General features: G+C 45.8%; 1 protein-coding gene across 1 annotated transcript in view; it reads left to right on the top strand.

Moving 5' to 3' along the window:
* The window catches only part of lamc1 (laminin, gamma 1), a 77954-nt gene that overhangs the window by 39137 nt on the left and 18397 nt on the right, over positions 1-20420 (top strand). The window contains exons 2-7 of the mRNA XM_033650568.2: positions 1546-1850; positions 11976-12106; positions 14098-14264; positions 17121-17309; positions 18249-18366; positions 19398-19496. Of these exons, the coding sequence (XP_033506459.2) occupies positions 1546-1850; positions 11976-12106; positions 14098-14264; positions 17121-17309; positions 18249-18366; positions 19398-19496 (1009 nt within the window). The remainder of the gene's footprint in view (positions 1-1545; positions 1851-11975; positions 12107-14097; positions 14265-17120; positions 17310-18248; positions 18367-19397; positions 19497-20420) is intronic.

Raw genomic sequence — 20420 nt, 5'->3', positions numbered from 1 at the left:
GGAAACATTTCAATCTGAACTCAGGATCTTCAGTGTTTTTAACGTCACATTTTTGATTCAAGATGAGTTTCAGCTTTCAGCAGCCAATAGAAACGCAGCAAAGGAAATATGATGCACACACACACACACACACACATACAGAAGATATATGAATGAATCAAACCAGCAGCCAAAAACAAAAACAAACAGCTTCAGGAAGAATCGTCTTTTTCTTGGTTGTTTTTTTATGTTATCATTTGCAGTTTTGTCCACGTGACGACAGGCGACGTCCAAAAACCTGAAACAGATTCTATAATAACTCCAATAACTGTCCTCTGGGACTTTCTCAGGCTGGAAAATTATGTTAAGTTATATTCAGAGAAACATCATTCAGTTTGTGTCATTTTGTTGTCTCCTGTCCTCTGTCAGATAATGTCCTGCTTCCTCAGCTTCATGCGTCACTTCTCTGTAGAGCTTGGGTACGGCTGTGAGGGGGCGGAGTCACATACCTGGGTTCACGTGTTTTAAGCGTGTAACAAAAGCCTTGGTTTTCAACAGCGCTGTATGGACGCAGATCTTTGAGCAGGAAGTAGGTGATGGACTGTGTTATTTTCTGGTGGTAGTTGTGTCGAGCTCAGTGTGTCCTGTGTTGCGTGATTTTTAGCGTTAGCTTGGCCGTAAGCGGCTAACGCTATCTCTGGATGGTGGCCTGTGAGGTGAGCCCTCATGTTCGTAGTATTACAGAGTATTTTATTCTCACGTGTCTGATCCAAGTCCTGATGTGTCCAGATTTCTGATTTCTGTCTCTGGTGCCTCCATCTTTGTTTTGATGAACTTCCTGCTGAATGGCGCTGGCATCACATCAGCACCATTCTCGGACCAAAAGTTGGATTAAAATGTGTATTTGCAAAAATTAGTGATGTAAATAATACAGTTTGATACTTGGCGCCTGTATCGACAATATCGCCACGCAAAATATTGTTATACTCGGCTGTATCAACCCCACAGTAAATAACAAATAACTCAAGACGCCTTTCTTTATCCATTTTTGCTCACGGAGGTTTGTGTCTGCTTCCCATCCACAGCGTTACTGCTGCATGGCCTCCTGATTTCCCAAACTACAGGGTGGGCTGTGGGTCATAATTACAGACTGTACGTACTCTAATCACTCGTCAAAAAAACGAGTGGCGTTCAAAGGAATATGCGTTAACTTGTTGTTAACGTGTTATCTTTGACAGCCTTACTGAATTCATTATGTTCTCTAATCATGTCACAGACTTTCTAAGATAAATGAAACAGAAGTGTGGAGGTGCAGATTTGTCACAAGATGACAGGAAATAAACTACAGTACGCTGGAAGTCAAAATCTTCTGTAGTTCTTTAATAAAAACGAAGGAACTGAGCTTCATGATACTTTTTACATCCTTCGCTGTTTTGTTTTGAATTGTTTCTAAAAATGTTAGAAATATTAAATAATAAATAATAAATTTAAATTATAAATAATAAATTAAGAGAAAGTCAAAATGACGCCTGAGGATTAAATGTGTGATCTTCCTGTCCTCTGCAGGGAAGGCATTTGACATCACCTACGTGCGGCTCAAGTTCCACACCAGTCGCCCGGAGAGCTTCGCCATCTACAAGCGGACCAGCGAGGGCGGCCCCTGGGTGCCCTACCAGTACTACAGCGGCTCCTGCGAGAAGACCTACCAGAAGGTGAACCACGGCTTCATCCGCACTGGAGAGGACGAGCAGCAGGCGCTATGCACTGATGACTTCAGCGACATCTCGCCGCTCACTGGAGGAAACGTGGCCTTCTCCACACTGGAGGGACGACCCAGCGCCTACAACTTCGACCACAGCCCCGTCCTCCAGGTGAGCACTCCTCAGACTGACCGTGAAATTCTTTCCCTCTAAACTTCAGGAAAAGCATTTAATCAGAGAAACGTCTGGAAGATTTAAAAAAAAAAAAGTTCTTATATTTTCTCTTTTTTTTAAATTGTTTATATCGTTCTGTAGCCGTACAGTGTTCCTGATGGATCCAAATCCAAACATTCAAATTGTGCTCAAAGTGCGCACATTTCTGCATCAAAACACTTTCCCCCAAGTCCTTCTCAAAATGGTTTCCCACTTGACCTGACGTAGGTTCCTGTACGATTTCATTCCTACATATAAACCTACGTACTGCTGTGGGCGCCACGTTAGTCCCGCTGTGCAAGACGCTCAATAACACTAACAAACTAAATGATCGGGGCAGCAGTAAACCAGCAGCTCCCGTGTGCTGTGATGTAGAATTACTGTTGTTGTCAGTGGAGTCTGGTGGCTTCGAAGAGAGCGACATAACAGCTGCAGTTTGCTGTCAGACAGGGCTGTCTGACGGCACGGTGAAGTGGTGCACTGCTAACAGCTGCTGTTCTTCTTCTTTGAGTTAGCTGATAACTGCTAACAGCTGCTGTTCTTCTTCTTTGAGTTAGCTGCTGACTGCTAACAGCTGCTGTTCTTCTTCTTTGAGTTAGCAGCTAACTGCTAACAGCTGCTGTTCTTCTTCTTTGAGTTAGCTGCTAACTGCTAACAGCTGCTGTTCTTCTTTTTCTTTGAGTTAGCCACTAACTGCTAACAGCTGCTGTTCTTTGAGTTAGCAGCTAACTGCTAACAGCTGCTGTTCTTCTTCTTTGAGTTAGCTGCTGACTGCTAACAGCTGCTGGTCTTCTTCTTTGAGTTAGCTGCTAACTGCTAACAGCTGCTGTTCTTCTTTTTCTTTGAGTTAGCCACTAACTGCTAACAGCTGCTGTTCTTTGAGTTAGCAGCTAACTGCTAACAGCTGCTGTTCTTCTTCTTTGAGTTAGCTGCTGACTGCTAACAGCTGCTGGTCTTCTTCTTTGAGTTAGCTGCTAACTGCTAACAGCTGCTGTTCTTCTTTTTCTTTGAGTTAGCCACTAACTGCTAACAGCTGCTGTTCTTTGAGTTAGCCACTAACTGCTAACAGCTGCTATTCTTCTTTTTCTTTGAGTTAGCCACTAACTGCTAACAGCTGCTGTTCTTTGAGTTAGCAGCTAACTGCTAACAGCTGGTGTTCTTCTTCTTCTTTGAGTTAGCCACTAACTGCTAACAGCTGCTGTTCTTCTTCTTTTTTGAGTTAGCTGCTAACTGCTAACAACTGGTGTTCTTCTTCTTCTTTGAGTTAGCTGCTAACTGCTAACAGCTGGTGATCTTCTTTTTCTTTGAGTTAGCCGCTAACTGCTAACAACTGGTATTCTTCTTCTTCTTTGAGTTAGCCGCTAACTGCTAACAGCTGCTGTTCTTTGAGTTAGCAGCTAACTGCTAACAGCTGGTGTTCTTCTTCTTCTTTGAGTTAGCCACTAACTGCTAACAGCTGCTGTTCTTCTTCTTTTTTGAGTTAGTTGCTAACTGCTAACAACTGGTGTTCTTCTTCTTTGAGTTAGCCGCTAACTGCTAACAGCTGGTGATCTTCTTTTTCTTTGAGTTAGCCGCTAACTGCTAACAACTGGTGTTCTTCTTGTTCTTTGAGTTAGCCGCTAACTGCTAACAGCTGGTGATCTTCTTTTTCTTTGAGTTAGCCGCTAACTGCTAACAACTGGTGTTCTTCTTCGTTGAGTTAGCCGCTAACTGCTAACAACTGGTGTTCTTCTTCGTTGAGTTAGCTGCTAACTGCTAACAACTGGTGTTCTTTTTCTTTGAGTTAGGGTCAGCATCACTGTTTTCTGCTAACAGCTGAGTTACCTTTTAAAAAACACAGAAAAGAGCGCACGTGGACCCGCCCTTTAATCTTCCTGCGACTCCTCAGATTGAACCCGGGGCCGTCTGTTGGGGCCCCGACCCTCAGGTTGGGTCCCCGTGCTCCTGGAGGAGGTGATGAACAAACTGTTGTGCAGGATGAACGTGAGAATAAAATCTGTACCATTAGTGTGTCAGTGAGGCGAACGGCTCTGATGATGAGTGACGGAACACAGTGAGACTCCTGATCTGGGAACATGTGAGCGTAGACACAGTATCAGTCTGCAGGATCTGTGCGCCGCGCTGTGACGAACATCATGAACTGTGGAGAACATGTTCTCTGTTCTATCTTTAGATCCAGCGAGACACATCCCATCACAAGACAGTTGAGTTATTCTGTGCCCCTCAGCAGCGTGACTCCCGTTCACTGCTTCATTATGTCACTAACGAGGGATTCACACAACGCTCGGCCTTCATCCTATAAAGCTCGTTATCAGGTCGTTAAATCCAAACTGAGACCAAACGCTGAGCAGCTCCACATTTTTTATTTCCTCAACACAACTTTATTAACACCGTAAAAGACTCTGAATCGATTTAGGCTCGTCTGAGCGTCGCTGCAGAGCTCATCAGTCCACTTTCTGTCTCCTGTGTGGAGATTCCCTCCTCCTCGTTCTGCTCAGGAACAGAACCGTGTGATGGTAGTTGTTGTTTTTTTCCCAGCAGGCCGTTCTGCAGGTCAGGTTGCAGGTTTGATGCTGCCAAGTGTTGCGACATGTTGCTAGGCGACGCCCCCGGATTTCCCACTGCAGCAGCAGCTCCGTTTGGCTCGACTGACCTGCAGCTGGACCGCTTCTTTCCCCTGAGCTCTCGTCTCCTCCTCCACCTCCTCCTCCTCCTCCTCTTCCTCCTCCTCCTCCCTCAGTGTGTTTGTGTTTCCATGTTTCTTCACTCTCTATGGCTCGGAGGTTGTTGCTTAATAACTGGAAAGACTCTGTTTTCATTCTTCCCTCCTCACAGTTTGTTGTGTAACGCCGCAGCAGATTCTTGTCTCCTCCGCTCAAAGTCTGTTTTTTAAATGTGGAGAAAAACTTAATTTTGTTCCTCCACAGCAGAGACAAGAGGGAGCTCTGGATCCACCCAGTGTTTCCCACAGTTTACGTCAAAGAAAATATTCTCAGCATTAAAACATGAGTGGCATTAGAGATATTCAGTCCGCAGTGGGAAACAAGCGTCTCTCAGTGTTCCTGTTCATCAGACTGACTGCTGCAGATCTGCAGGGAAAAAAAACATACAAATACTTTCCATAGATTTTGCAGGTTTTTATGCCTCCGTACCACCGACAGCTGTCACCAGGGGCATCATATTTTTGGGTTCATCCGGCCGTCCCATTCTCATAAATGCGACATCTCTAGAACACCTCAAATTTGGCAAAAACATCAACTTGGATTCAAGAATGAACTGTTTAGATTTAGGTGGTTAAAGGTCACTGTGACCTTCCATCTGTCTGATTCTAATGAATGTGATATCTCAAAAACACCTTGAGGGAATATTTTTCAAATTTGGCACAAACATCCACTTTGAGCTAAACAATGAACTGAATATATTTTGATGGTCAGAGCTCAGTGTGACCTTCAATCTGTCTCATTCTCTCATCTCAAGAAGGCCTTGTGGGATTTTTTTAATTGGCACAAACGTCCACCTTGACTCAACAATTAATTAATTTAGATTTTTTTGGTCAGAGGTCACTGTGACCTTGGATACGTCTCATTCCACACCCACTTTGACTCAACACTTAACTGATCAGATTTTGGTAGTCAAAGGTCAGTGTGACCTCACAAATATGTTTTTGTCCATAACTGAAGAATTCATTCACTAATTCTGACCAAACTTGACATAAATGTCTGACAGGATAAAATAATGAAGGTCAAAAGGTCAAAGGTCAGCTTGACTGTGACATCATCATGTTTTAACGTCATATCTCAGGAACAGAAGGGGAGACATTTGGTCAGATACTGAATTGGTGACTCTAATCTTGAAACTGTGCTGATTGTATAGATCTTCTGTGTGTGAAGCATCCATGTTTTCACTGACATGGATGGAAACCCTGATATTGATTGTGTGTGTGTGTGTGTGTGTGTGTGTGTGTGTGTGTGTGTGATAGACCACTCTCTTGAATAAAGATAGGAAAACAGCTCCGTACAGCAGCAGTGATGGCGAGGCCTCCCTGGCTCAGATTTAGCTCTGCAGCTCAGCTGTAAACTTCCTTATTTGACTCGTCGGCATGAAGCTATTTATACCGAAGCTGGGACTCTTTTAGGAGGCGTCAGACGGCTGTTTGTCGCTCTCTCACATTCCCGCTGTCTGTCATCTCTGAGCTCCGAGTGGGAAATAACCACCAGCTGAGACAGTCCACCTTAACAACCAGCCATCCACCTTAACAACCAGCTCCCTCTGAGTTTTATTCTGGAGCTGCTCGTGACCCCTCAAAATAAAGGCGAGTCACAGGTGTCACATCTCGATGAGACCTCTCAGATTGTGTCATTTGTATAAATACTTCAGCAGTGTGGAGGAAGCACTCAGGCTGCAGTAAAATACTCCACTACCAGTGAAGGCCCTGCAGTAACAACCCGACTGAAGTCAAAGAAACTTGTGCGTCAGAATTAAATTAAAAACAAAAAAAGTGCAATAACAGTCTTAAATGTGGATTTATTAAGCGTCACATGGACCTGTGATGAGTTTCTGTCGGGTTGAGTTGTTCAGTTTCACAGACTCTAAAACTCCTCAGCTTCCCTCTGACCTACACTGACCCCTCATATACTGAACGCTGTACTTTACAGGGGGACTTAAACTGCCCACGAGGAGGCCTTTTTTGGATAAAAACCAACCTCCGTTCACACAGAGCCGTCTGACCCACCTGCACACAGGAATCAGCTCAAACTGCTTCACATGATTTGTCCTCAAAGTCACTGGTAACTCTGTTGGGCTGAACCCAAATGTTCGCACTTCTCCACACCTGCAGACTCGTAGACTTTGTGGGCGCGTTCACGGGAAGTCTGGGAGTGCTGAGGGCTCCAAAGCTACAATCCGTCCAGTCCACAGGGGCCTCAAGTGGACTTTCTGCAGACTTCACTGATTTAATGATTTAATTACCCACAGTTCATTGCAATACAGACGTGACATTGTAGGTTTTTCAACTGATGGAAAAAATGTGTTAAATAGTTATTGATAGTTAGGTCTGTTAAATGTTAATCACACACCACATGATGATAGAGACATGTATATGTACAGGCTGTAGAGGGACCGACCATACGTTTATTATCACAGCCTGTCAGACTGTGTATCAGGCTGTGATAGGCTGAACAGCAGATAATGAGACAAATAATTCCTGCACACTTCCAAACTGTCATGTCTCCAGCAGTGTGTGACAGGTTTAAGGGCTGATTTACGAGCACACACTTACTGATCATCATTTGAAAAGCTCAACATGTGTCTATTTATGCTCTCAACAAATAACTAATGTGAGCCAACTAGGATTTGTCCCCAGGTTCATTGTAAACTCTGACTTATCCATGTGACTGTTGAGAAGCAGAAACATAACTTGTTTCTTCATGTGCAACATGTTAGTCTGGAGGTTTAAACTGGTGTCCTCTCACAGAGTTGGTGATTCAAGCTAAACTTTCATCTCTGTCAGAGAAAACTGATCTGAGTTCAGACTGTTTACTTACAGCACAGCTACACTCACAGATAACTGAGCCTCCTACCTGCCTGTCAAACACCATCAACCCACAAACCTTCTCCAGTCCGGACTGAGTGGAGTCCTGCGGGGTGAAGCTGTGAAGGCTGCGAGTGGAGCTAGCTGCTAACAGCCACCGCTGCAACTAACAAACTCCACAAATCCATTCAGCAGCTCCACCATCCACAGTCAGACACACACGGCTGATTATTTACTGCTGAGTTACAGCTCACAACTCGCACCAACCCAAAGATCCTGGTGCAGACTATTTACTGGAGTTTACCAGCCTGTCGCTCATCAGGCATCTGAAGATCATTACAAGCTGTCAGTGTCCGACAGTCCACCACCAACAATTACATCACGTCTCGTCAAAATGAAACATAGATTTCTATTGTCAAGATTTAATGTGGCCCTTCACTCAGAAAACTTTGGACTCCTGTGGCATAAACCAGTGGGCTCTGAACCCAGCTGACTGCTGTAGTGTGTCATTTGGAGGTATAAATAATTATTATTAATCAACTAGTGATGTGCTGGTCGACCTGCAGGTTTAACTAGAACAGATCAGTAGTTCAGACTGACTAACCTCAGACTGAACTACTGCAGTAAATGTACTGGGAGAGTGGTGGACAGTGTGAGCTGGTTCCCAGCCTGCAGTCTGCTGCAGCTCAGCTGAATCTCTGTGATTCTCACAGGACTTTCTAACGTCAGGCAGCATTCTTCCTTCTAGAAAACTCACGTCTCTGCACAGAGCTGCAGATGATTGATGGCAAACAAATGTTCACTTCAGTTTAAACAGCGTCGACTCAGCCGAGGACCTGCACCAGCTTCCTGGACCGCTGCAGCTGCCGAACGGACGGACGATACGAGTGGATTCTTCATGAATCATAAAGAGAGACAGAGTCGGGCGTCAGCGAGCAGCAGGAAGCTTTCAGAGAGCTGCAGATAACTGACCAGCTGAGAAAGCAGCTGCTGCAGCGTTCTCAACAATGACCATCCTTCATCAGAGCCGCATGTCAACCAGGAACAGGATATCTGCCAGTAAGCATCAGAGTTTGGCCACAGACGAACTTCACACAGCTGAGAGCTGAGCTTTAACGCTCCCTCAGTCCTGACTGAACCCAGTCAGGACGTTGGTCAGATTCTCACTTTGATTTACTGATCAGATGTTTCCTGATTTAAACACCAGAAAACAGCGATCACACGCCTCCGGTCTGTTTTATAAAAGCAGTTTGTGAGCACATAGTGGCAGCATCGTGTCCCACCAGTGACTGTCACTCCCAAATTAAAACCCTGCAGAGCTCTCACATGTACAGCATTTTTCCTCGACCGGTAAAACGTGATCAAATGAGCGAGAGGACCTGAAGTCGCTGCTTGCATGTTGCAAATTCACAAAAAACATGATCTGAAGTAACAAACCCAGCGAAGTGGGCGACGGGCTCGGACTTGTAGTCGAGAGGTTCCACAGGGGTCAAGCAGACGCACATTAGTAGTAATAGTAGTACAAAGTAGGATAAACAGTTTGTTTTGGAGTATATCCAGAGACAGGGTGAGGTGCTCCGACATCCAGAGCCACAACACACCCCAACACACACACACACACACACACACACACACACACTCCCTCGTTGCAGTGATTGTAATGCAGTTGCTCTTCTATCTGTGGGTTCGTTCACAACACAGGAGAGTTAAGTCGATATGAGCTCTGAACGCAGCGGGGAAACACTTATCACTTGCAGCTGACAGAAGGATCATCACATCTGTGAAAAGGAGACCCAGGTTGTGAAGAGGTCACCGTATTCTGTCAGGTCAGCTTCCTGCTGAAGACTCTGGGTGAAGCGGTTCACTGTGAGTCACAGCTGAGGGCAGAAATCTGTTCCACATTCCCAGCAGTTATATGAAGATTTAACATCAGCGTGTCAAAGTCACAGGAGGAGGCAGAAGGCTTCCTGAGTAGGAGGATGAATGTACAGTACATCGGACACTGAACATATCCTGAACAGTCCTGCTGCGTCCTCTGTGACGTTTTACGGCAGATTTCTTTCCTTCAAACCGTCTTTTGTTTGAATCTGTCCTCTCTTTGAATCTTAGAAACAGATCTGACAGGAGGCCAGTCGGCTGGCAGCAGATATTTCAACACTTTGCCTTCGTTTTTATTTTTTGCAGAAGAGACATTTGGAAACTGTCACCATTAACATTAACATGGATTAACGTTTCTGCACGTGTTCTGTGAGCAGAGACGTCCGGACAGACCCGGTGGTTTCTGTTCAGATCTGTGTTTGTCCTCTAACAGCTGCTACGAGCTCTCACTCCGCTGAATAAAAACCTTCGGGGCCTGATAAGCTTCCTGCTGATACTGAACAAAGCTATCTCTGGCCTTCACTCCCAGTTTCCCATGAGCCTTTCACACAGGCGCGATGTTGAGTAACTTTCTTTATCCTCCTTGGCGATGGCCGAAACTAAACAGGTGTCCGGCAGTAAGTCTCTCCATCTGGCGCTCGTATCGTGACGCCAAGAAAATAAATTCCACTTCACTAAAAATGTCACAGTTTGAGTGTTTGCGGTGTTGCGTCAGTGTTTCCCACAGCCTGAGAACTCGGACCACCTCCCTGTTTGCAGAATCCTGATCCAAACTTTTAGCAATTCACTGAACGTCCATATCTGAAGAAGATTTTACACATCTGTGTTTGCTTCAGCTCCGGGGACAGACGTGTTGGTCGGCTGCTTGGCTCGGACCGAAGCATCCCAACAACTATTGGCTCTAAAATCTGATTCATCATTCATGTTCCCCTCAGGGTGAGAACTGTGTAAGAACTGTGGCCCTGACTTTCCATGCAGCGCCATCATCAGGTCAGCACGTAAATCTGTCAGACTCTTGAGTTTATGAGCAAATACCTGCAGAACTGACGACTCACATCAGCCTCAGCTGGACTTTATCCTCCTTTATCATTGTAAAGGTTCACTCTCTGTATTCTCTGCTTATACACTCAGTTATTGAGCTGTTTCTGTGAGTTCTGAACTCTCATCAGAAGTAATACTTGGATGCATCCATGTCATTATGGAATCTTTGATCCGTTCTGTTCTAAAGGAGGATGAGGCTCTGCTGCAGAGTGATGTCACAAGAGCTGATGCTACGTATTCTGAGTTGATGCAAACATTATGAAAACATGACGATGGTCACCTGATGGTGCAGCGTATACACCTACACCATGTTCTAGATTGCCATTAAACGTCAAATACAGAAGTACGCCTACCAGCACGGGGAAAAAACAACCCATGGAAGCCTCCACCCGTCAAAAAGAAGAGTTTTTTTCCTGACACTGGCGTATGTTTTTAGTGCTTTGCATTTACACTCTGCTACAAACACCAGCAGCGTGGCGAGGCGCTGAGCGTCTGAGCACTGTGTGTTTGGCGTTTCTTTCAGGTCGTCAAGAGCTGAAAAATGTTCAGCTTTTGGTAAAATGCTGCACTCGTAGCTGTCACTTTGTACCAGTCCAAATACAGTGGAGGCGGGGCAGGACAAATACCACAAAGACCAACCGTCACATTTTATCTTTCCCTCTTAAGAACTGGGACAAAACCTTTTTGGATTTGTTAGGCTGGGAAATCAATTTTTAAAGATCAATGTCTCGATTATCGACACAGAGTTTTATATTTATTCATGTCCCAGCAGTCGTAGTGAGGAGACATTTCATTTTTCTCTTAATGCTGATCAAAAGACTCATTTTTAGAAGAAGGAGAAGAAGAAAAACTTAATTGATCCCAGAGTGGAAATTCAATTTTTTTTCACTCTGTAGTCATATACACACACATGAAATACACACACACACACATACACAAACCGGACTTATACATGTATTAAATGGAGAGATGTCAGAGTGACACTGACCATGGCACCAGTCCAAGCTCCATACTTGATCCGGACGGGGACTTGAACTGGCGACCCTCTGGATTCCGAGCCAAGTCCCCACGGACAGATCTACCGCCGCCCATCAGACCATCGTTCCTCTTTAGTTTGGATTCAGAAGGCCTGCAGTCGACCTGTCATGGTTCAGACACACCTGATGTAGCTAAACCCTTTTGTTCCTCATCAAATCATGTTTTTGTAGAAATCTGACAGAGCTGACAAAAATCTGGTCTTTAAACAGTTTTATTAAAACAATGTTTTAAAGCAAAGACGATGATAGCAGCACATTTTGACACCAATGTTCTCAGTGCGTGCTGTTAGCTTTAGATTTTGGAGGCTTTCAACACATTTTTTATTAGTTTAAAATTGTGAATTTTTGTCTGGGACGAGGCTGTTTTCTGACAGGGCAAGTTAAGAAGTTAAATAAAGACAATATATTATTAATTGTATTCATTTCATACATGCAAATCCTTTTCCTCTTTTTTTTATGGGACAGTAAGGGCACAGAAATATGTAATATGTCATACTGAAGGTTATATGTGCCGCGTGCTCTCTGCCAGACTGTCTGTGTTTGCTAAATGACAGGCCTGGTGTCTCTAATGTTGTGTCCACGTTGTGTCTGTTGCAGGACTGGGTGACGGCCACCGACATCAGAGTGACCCTGAACAGACTCAACACGTTCGGAGACGAGGTCTTCAACGACCCCAAGGTCCTCAAGTCCTACTACTACGCCATCTCTGACTTCGCTGTGGGAGGACGGTAAGGAGAGATTTCATGAATGCAATCTGAAGTTAGTCTCTTTTGGGCGTCGTCAGTGACCCCATGAAGTCCATATTGTGATGAATTCTGCAGCTCCATGGTGCGTGTTGAGAGTTTTATCTTGTGAAGCACTCCGCCACCATGAGTAGTCCCACTGTGATTAGATTAACAAGTTTGAGCAGCTTCATGAGACCTGCTCAGACAGAGGAGACTCTCCTGAATGACTGAGTGTGGTCAGGTGGTTTTGTGGGTGCTGCTCTCGATGTGTCACTGTGTGGTCTGCTTCCCTGTGGCCTGGGCAGGAGTCCACACAAGAACTCCTTTTCCTGCACGTCTGGGGGAAAAAAAGGTTTCGACAGGCATTACAGGAGTGTTAGACAGGCTGCCGCTGCACAGCCTCCACAGCCATAATCTGTTTGAAATGTGGAGCAGATTTCCATTACACAGCCAGCATTCCAGGCATTCCTGGCCGGCAGGGCTGGATTACAGGGAAACCAGAATGGGGCGGACCGACCGACATGACGGGCGGAAGAAAAGGGAAGAGTCCTGAGCTGCAGCACCTGTCAGAGCTGCAGAATTCAGCCTTTATTTATCCAAGGAGGGGTTTCTTTTCCTCTGTTCGCTCCAGTGTGATTTACCTGAACTTGTTCACCTGGAAGCTGAGTGGGACAGCCAATCACAGCAGCTCTGACATATCCAGGCTCTCTGCTTCAAGACGCCCCGTAACTGTCCCAACATTTTTTAACTTGCAGCCCTGTGTTAGACGGGAAACTCAGAACAAGACTGGTTTTACTCTCAGTCTCTCAGCAGAGAGCAGAATCTCATCCAACCATCCAACAAAGATCATCAACCAACACACAAATAAAAGTTATGAATAATAACAGAAATGTGAAGAAACAACCCGTCGGGGCTTTATTCTTTTTTAACCCTGTGAACTCTGCTTTAGAAACTGGGCATATGTTGGTGTTTTTGCCTTTTGTGACGTCATTTTATTTTTAAATGCTTCATGTCGCTAAGATCTGCGCGACCTGAGCTAAATCGTTGCACAAGTCAATAAACCACAGTAACTGGTAAAAGTATTAAACTATGTCATAAATGTTTTTCCATCAGATTTTAAAAAATAAAAACACAAATCAAATTCATAAAAAAAGATTTCACACTCATTCCTAACAGGTGGGAACAACCTAACGCATTACTTTGTCCCACGGCCATGACGGGTCAATACGGTGGTGTCAGTGTTTTAACCATCTTTTTGACATAACATAATGATGTCATCACACACATACACGTGATGGTGCAAAAGGACGAAGTCTTAAGTTTCTGTTGCAAACAGAATGAGCACACCAGCTCTTACAGTTTATTTATTTTAGATCAGTTTAATCAGGATCATGAAATGACGGCACCCTGCAGACGTCTACAGTCCAGCTGCACAAAGAGGGACGACAGTCGTCTTTTCTTTTCAGGTGCGAGCTCTTCATTCTGCCTGAAGGAGGTTTATTAGCATAAAAACTCGACTGGAACTGCAGACGGTGACTCACGTAGGTTTGTGGCCGTCCAGCAGCACGGTGTTGACAGCCTCAGCTTCAGTCTTGCTCCTCGTCGTCAGTTTTTCCAGCACTCTCTGCCAAGAAACACCTGAGACAATAACTGAAGGTGGCTGCTGAGCAAGTCCTGTCCTGTAGCCAACCCCCCCCCCGCCCCCCCCCCCCCCCCCCCCCCCGAGGAGGGTTAGCAAAACATTTCCTCAGAGCCACCGAGCGGAAAAACCTCATCAGAACCAAAAACAGTATCACAACAACCACACCGTGTGCTCAGCGTGAACTCTGAGAGTTCAGATGTGAAATCTAAAGTTTTTAAAGCTCTGTGGTGAACTCTGTGTTGTCTGTGTTTGTGTTGTGTGTTTAACGTTAGCTGAAGGTGACCTTACTGCTGGTTACAGTCTCATGGATGTGTGTAGTCCAGGTGTAACAGGTGTGTCTCTGTGCCGTCAGGTGTAAGTGTAATGGCCACGCCAGCGAGTGTGTGAAGAACAGCAGAGGACGGTTGGTGTGTAACTGCAAACACAACACGGATGGCGACGACTGCAACATCTGCAAACCGTTCTACAACGACCGGCCGTGGAGGAGAGCGACCGCCGACAATGCCAACGAGTGTCTGCGTGAGTCTGCTGCCACTCAGCGGTGTCGCTGCTTTACTGCAGCTACTGCTGCTTTACTACATCTACTGCTGCTTTACTACATCCACTGCTGCTTTATTGCACCTGTGATTACTGCTAATACTAGTATGAGTCTAGTGCAGTTCACATATCCACCTCTCAAAGTACAGCCATGACTTCATCCACTGTAAATCATCAAACTTTTCTTCTTCGCACCAGCTGAACAAATCAAATCAGCAGCTTTAACGTCCAAAAGCTGCAACATGGAGACACAGAAACAGAAACAGAGGAGTAGAAAGTTCTGACCTTCAGAACAGATCACATGATGACGTCCTGCAGAGGGGAAACTTATTAAAGCCTTAGTCACGGCAGTCTCTGGGGGATTGTGGGAGCTGTAGTTCCTGTCAGCTCCTCCTTCACATCACAGTGCAGATGCATGACTAACAGGGTCCGGGGAATATTTTTCTCCCACAGTCGAGTTAATCTTTCCTGCAGCTCTCACGTCAGCACAGGAAGCTGCAGCAACCTGATCATACGTTGACATGTTGAAGAACAGCTGAGTTTTCACCTCATTTAACCTGTTTAATGCTTCAGCGCAGTTTTTATTCACGTCGTTCAGCACGCTCATACTCAGGCCTGTGTTTATGTGGTGGGACGACAACGAGTGACCCGACGGAACTGGATCTGAGACTGCTTTACTGCTGCTGAGACTGCTTTACTGCTGCTGAGACTGCTTTACTGCTGCTGAGACTGCTTTACTGCTGCTGATACTGCTTTACTGCTGCTGAGACTGCTTTACTGCTACTGCTGAGACTGCTTTACTGCTGCTGAGACTGCTTTACTGCTACTGCTGAGACTGCTTTACTACTGCTGAGACTGCTTTACTGCTGCTGAGACTGCTTTACTGCTGCTGAGACTGCTTTACTACTGCTGAGACTGCTTTACTGGGGCTGAGACTGCTTTACTGCTACTGCTGAGACTGCTTTACTGCTGCTGAGACTGCTTTACTGCTACTGCTGAGACTGCTTTACTGCTGCTGCTGAGACTGCTTTACTGCTGCTGAGACTGCTTTACTACTGCTGCTGAGACTGCTTTACTGCTGCTGCTGAGACTGCTTTACTGCTGCTGAGACTGCTTTACTGCTGCTGCTGAGACTGCTTTACTGCTGCTGAGACTGCTTTACTGGGGCTGAGACTGCTTTACTGCTACTGCTGAGACTGCTTTACTGCTGCTGAGACTGCTTTACTGCTGCTGCTGAGACTGCTTTACTGCTGCTGAGACTGCTTTACTGCTGCTGAGACTGCTTTACTGCTGCTGCTGAGACTGCTTTACTGCTGCTGCTGAGACTGCTTTACTGCTGCTGCTGAGACTGCTTTACTGCTGCTGAGACTGCTTTACTGCTGCTGAGACTGCTTTACTGCTGCTGAGACTGCTTTACTGCTGCTGCTGAGACTGCTTTACTGCTGCTGCTGAGACTGCTTTACTGCTGCTGCTGAGACTGCTTTACTGCTGCTGCTGAGACTGCTTTACTGCTGCTGAGACTGCTTTACTGCTGCTGCTGAGACTGCTTTACTGCTGCTGAGACTGCTTTACTGCTGCTGCTGAGACTGCTTTACTGCTGCTGCTGAGACTGCTTTACTGCTGCTGAGACTGCTTTACTACTGCTGAGACTGCTTTACTGCTGCTGAGACTGCTTTACTGCTGCTGCTGAGACTGCTTTACTGCTGCTGAGACTGCTTTACTGCTGCTGAGACTGCTTTACTACTGCTGAGACTGCTTTACTACTGCTGAGACTGCTTTACTACTGCTGAGACTGCTTTACTGCTGCTGAGACTGCTTTACTGCTGCTGAGACTGCTTTACTGCTGCTGAGACTGCTTTACTACTGCTGAGACTGCTTTACTACTGCTGAGACTGCTTTACTACTGCTGAGACTGCTTTACTACTGCTGAGACTGCTTTACTACTGCTGATACTGCTTTACTGCTGCTGAGACTGCTTTACTGCTGCTGCTGAGACTGCTTTACTGCTGCTGCTGAGACTGCTTTACTGCTGCTGCTGAGACTGCTTTACTGCTGCTGAGACTGCTTTACTACTGCTGAGACTGCTTTACTGCTGCTGAGACTGCTTTACTGCTGCTGAGACTGCTTTACTACTGCTGAGACTGCTTTACTGCTGCTGCTGAGACTGCTTTACTGCTGCTGCTGAGACTGCTTTACTGCTGCTGAGACTGCTTTACTGCTGCTGAGACTGCTTTACTGCTGCTGCTGAGACTGCTTTACTACTGCTGAGACTGCTTTACTACTGCTGAGACTGCTTTACTACTGCTGAGACTGCTTTACTGCTGCTGAGACTGCTTTACTGCTGCTGCTGAGACTGCTTTACTGCTGCTGCTGAGACTGCTTTACTGCTGCTGCTGAGACTGCTTTACTGCTGCTGCTGAGACTGCTTTACTGCTGCTGCTGAGACTGCTTTACTGCTGCTGCTGAGACTGCTTTACTGCTGCTGAGACTGCTTTACTGCTGCTGAGACTGCTTTACTACTGCTGAGACTGCTTTACTGCTGCTGCTGAGACTGCTTTACTGCTGCTGAGACTGCTTTACTACTGCTGAGACTGCTTTACTGCTGCTGCTGAGACTGCTTTACTGCTGCTGAGACTGCTTTACTGCTGCTGTCATAGTACTACTCTACCTGACCTGATAGAACCACCTCAGAACTACATCTACTTCACTGCTTTCCTGCCTCTGGTGCTAAAGTCTTACTGCTCACTTCAGTGCTGTAACAACAGAGCTGACGGTGATTCACAGTAGGCTGGACTTCACTATGACTCCCGTTAACGTTTCACTCTTTCTGTCTCTCAGCCTGTGACTGTAACGGGAAGAGCGCCGAGTGTTACTTCGATGCAGAGCTGTACCGGGCCACAGGTCACGGAGGTCACTGCAGGAACTGTGCCGACAACACCGACGGGCCCAACTGCGAACGCTGCCTCGACAACTACTACAGAGACCCGAGCAGCAGCCGCTGCCTGCCCTGCGGCTGCAACAGTGTCGGTGAGTTGACATATTAAACAACATCAAGTGCTAAAAATAGCTGCACAAAAAGGCAAATCATAATAATCCAGTGCCTGGTGTGGCTCCATCTGCTGTTATTTAAACGTTTTATAGACGTAGATATAAATGAGTTTTCTAACCTGTTGTTGAATCTTCTCAGTGTCCAGAGGAAGAACAGCAGCTCTCAGCTGTGACACCACACATCTTTGGCCTCTAGATAAACAGATGGGTCAGGATTAGGCCTGGAAATTAACCTGACCCCTGTCTGACTGCTGAGCATGGACATGGACATTTCCTGTGTCTGTCCTTTCAAAGTAAAGTTTTGATTTATTTTGACAGGGCACAGCTCTCACGTTTTACGTGAAAAATGAAATCTTGCAGACTAATGACCTTTGTGGTCGACTGTTAGGGGGCAGCCCTTACTCACGGCCAAACTTCGGTTTTATATGCACGTGTCCTGAGTTTAGACACTGACAGGATGTTTTCAAACCGTCACAGGGTCATACATGAACTCAGACTCTCATGTTGGAGTTTGTAGAAAAACTCCCACTGTCTGTCTAACCTGCACAAATAATGATTTTAATGCTGCAAGGTTTCCCTAACTTGACCTTCATCATTGGCCCGTTCTCTTCGTGAGCTCAGATTTGAGACAAATATGCTGCTGTGAAAACGAGGAACCATTAAAGAATGTGTCATAACTGTGAAAACACTCCTCAGCGTGTGAGCGAGTGCACATGAAGCACAGCGAGAGTGAAAACATGTGAAACCTCTGCTATGAGCTCTGTGGCTGTGGTGGTATTTAACCCAAGGCAGCAGCAAACCGCTGGTTAATGTGAAGCAGCTGCTGTGTGAGTCCCAGTTACACCAGTTGTAGCCTGTAATGGTTTGTTAATGGGAGCTGATTGTTTGCACGTGGTGTGTGTGTGTGTGTGTTTTCAGGCTCGGAGTCTCCTCAGTGTGACAACAGAGGTGTGTGTGCGTGTAAACCAGGAGTGAGCGGAGAGAAGTGTGACCGCTGCCAGCCAGGGTACCACAGTCTGACCGAGGCCGGCTGCAGGTAACAACAGCTGCTGCTAAACCCACTAATGACTGGGCTTTGATGATGATCAGGTGTGTGACGCTGATGTTTTGATGTCCAGAGAAAATGTTTCACAGTCCTGCTGTCGGACCAACGCTCAGTGATCCGGCTTTAAAGGAGCAGTATGACATTTCTGTAAATCCTCCACATCTCTGCCTCCAAATGCATCGGACGAGGAGAAGGATTTTAGTTTAGTCTGCAGCAGAGATGAAACCATTAATCACTCAGTCAGTCTACAGAAAATGTATCTGCAGCAATTAATAATCACTTAATCATTTGACATTTGAGTAATTCTTCTGAGCAGGAACAGTCTGTGGCTCCGCCCCTCACTTTTCTCTCCTCTCTCTGATTTTGTTCTGAACAAATTAAACAAGACGTCACAGTTAAACTGTACAATAAATAAATAAAGAGAATAATCAGCAGATTTATCAATAATCAACACAATGTTTAGCTGCAGCGCGAGCGTCCAGTGCAGAGGTCCAGGATGTGTTTAGCCTAGCTTAGCACAAAGACTGGAGGCACGGGGAAACAAGACGACACAAGTCACTGAAGGTTTCTGCATATCTGGACAGTTCACAGCTGTTTGGTGGAAACGTTATCACACACCCAGTGTTTCCTTTGGGTGTCCTAAAGCAGCCATTTAGAGTCACCAATTAACCTGCATGTGTTTGGACTGTGGGAGGGAGCTGGTGATGATGATGATGATGATGATGATGATAATAGAAACGTATGAATCAAAAAAGTCAGGTTTTGTCCCAGTCCTCAGGAACAAGAGATGAGTCGCTGCAGCTCTGAGATCTTTGTGTCAGATGAAAACAATGTTCCTGAACTATGTTTGATGTTAATCATGATTCACTCAGCACAGACTGAACTCTGAGCGCCCCCTGCTGGAACAATACAACATGTTGCAACATTATTAGATCTTCATGATTGTCTGCTGGGCCTCACACTCTCCTGATGTTTTATCATCTGGCTCATTGACTTCCTGTGTGTGTGTGTGTGTGTGTCAGGCCTTGTTCTTGCTCGCCATCTGGCAGCACTCAGGAGTGTGACGTCAACACGGGACAGTGTCGCTGCAAAGACAACGTGGAGGGCTTCAGCTGTGACAGGTAACACACACACACACACACACTCACACAGTGACGACATCTGCTCAGTGACGCCATGTAGCTGTCAGCGGGTTTTAATTCACCCTGTGATGTGCAGTTTATATATGATGAAGATGACAGTGATGATGATGTGACTCAAGTTTTATAATCAGTGTGTTTTCTTTAGTGTTTAATCAGCTGAAAATAAGAATCGTGCTTTTCGTTCCCTCAGAATGAGACGTTTATATCTACACAGGGAGCAGGTCCTCGTCTACAGAGATCACCATGTTGCACCGCCATGTTTCTACAGTAGCCCACAAGGGACAAACCAAACACTGACTCTAGATCAAGACATTCAGGTCTTGTATTTTCAGATCAGGCACCGTAGTTAGAACTCCTCTGTGACGAGCAGCATCTGAAACACACTGATTTTCTTGAAGGTGAAACGTTTTTATTCAGAGTGTTTCCTGGAGTAAATCAGCTGGTTGTAATCTGCGATCGTCACAACATGATAACACTAACACCCAAATTCCACCAGATGCGTGTTGGTTGCGTCTGCGCTCCAGAACGGTAGCGGCGCCAAACTGTTTCAATTCTAGTCAATGTGTGTGCTCCGTCTCAGCTTGTATTTTTGCCGGACGCTGGAGCACAACGCAGCAATTAGCACAGAGCAGATCGTGCGGGGCAGGAAGTCGTGCACAGAAACAAAATAAAACATCCGGTTAATTTTCAAAATAAAATACACAGTGTTCACGGCGGATCATATTTCCCTGCACTACACCTTGAAAATGTCATAATGGGCGGAGGCAGGCCTGAAGTCAACAGGTCAGAGGTTTTCAGATGTCATTTCACCCCGTTGACACCATGGACGAGGAGATGTTAATCATGGAGGTGCACCCAGATGTCTTCCTACGACTCTGGTTTTGTGTTTCTGTTCATAGAAAC

Source organism: Epinephelus lanceolatus, chromosome 12 (assembly GCF_041903045.1).
Source record: "Epinephelus lanceolatus isolate andai-2023 chromosome 12, ASM4190304v1, whole genome shotgun sequence".
NCBI lineage: Eukaryota > Metazoa > Chordata > Actinopteri > Perciformes > Serranidae > Epinephelus > Epinephelus lanceolatus.
This window is presented reverse-complemented; position numbering and strand designations above follow the sequence as displayed.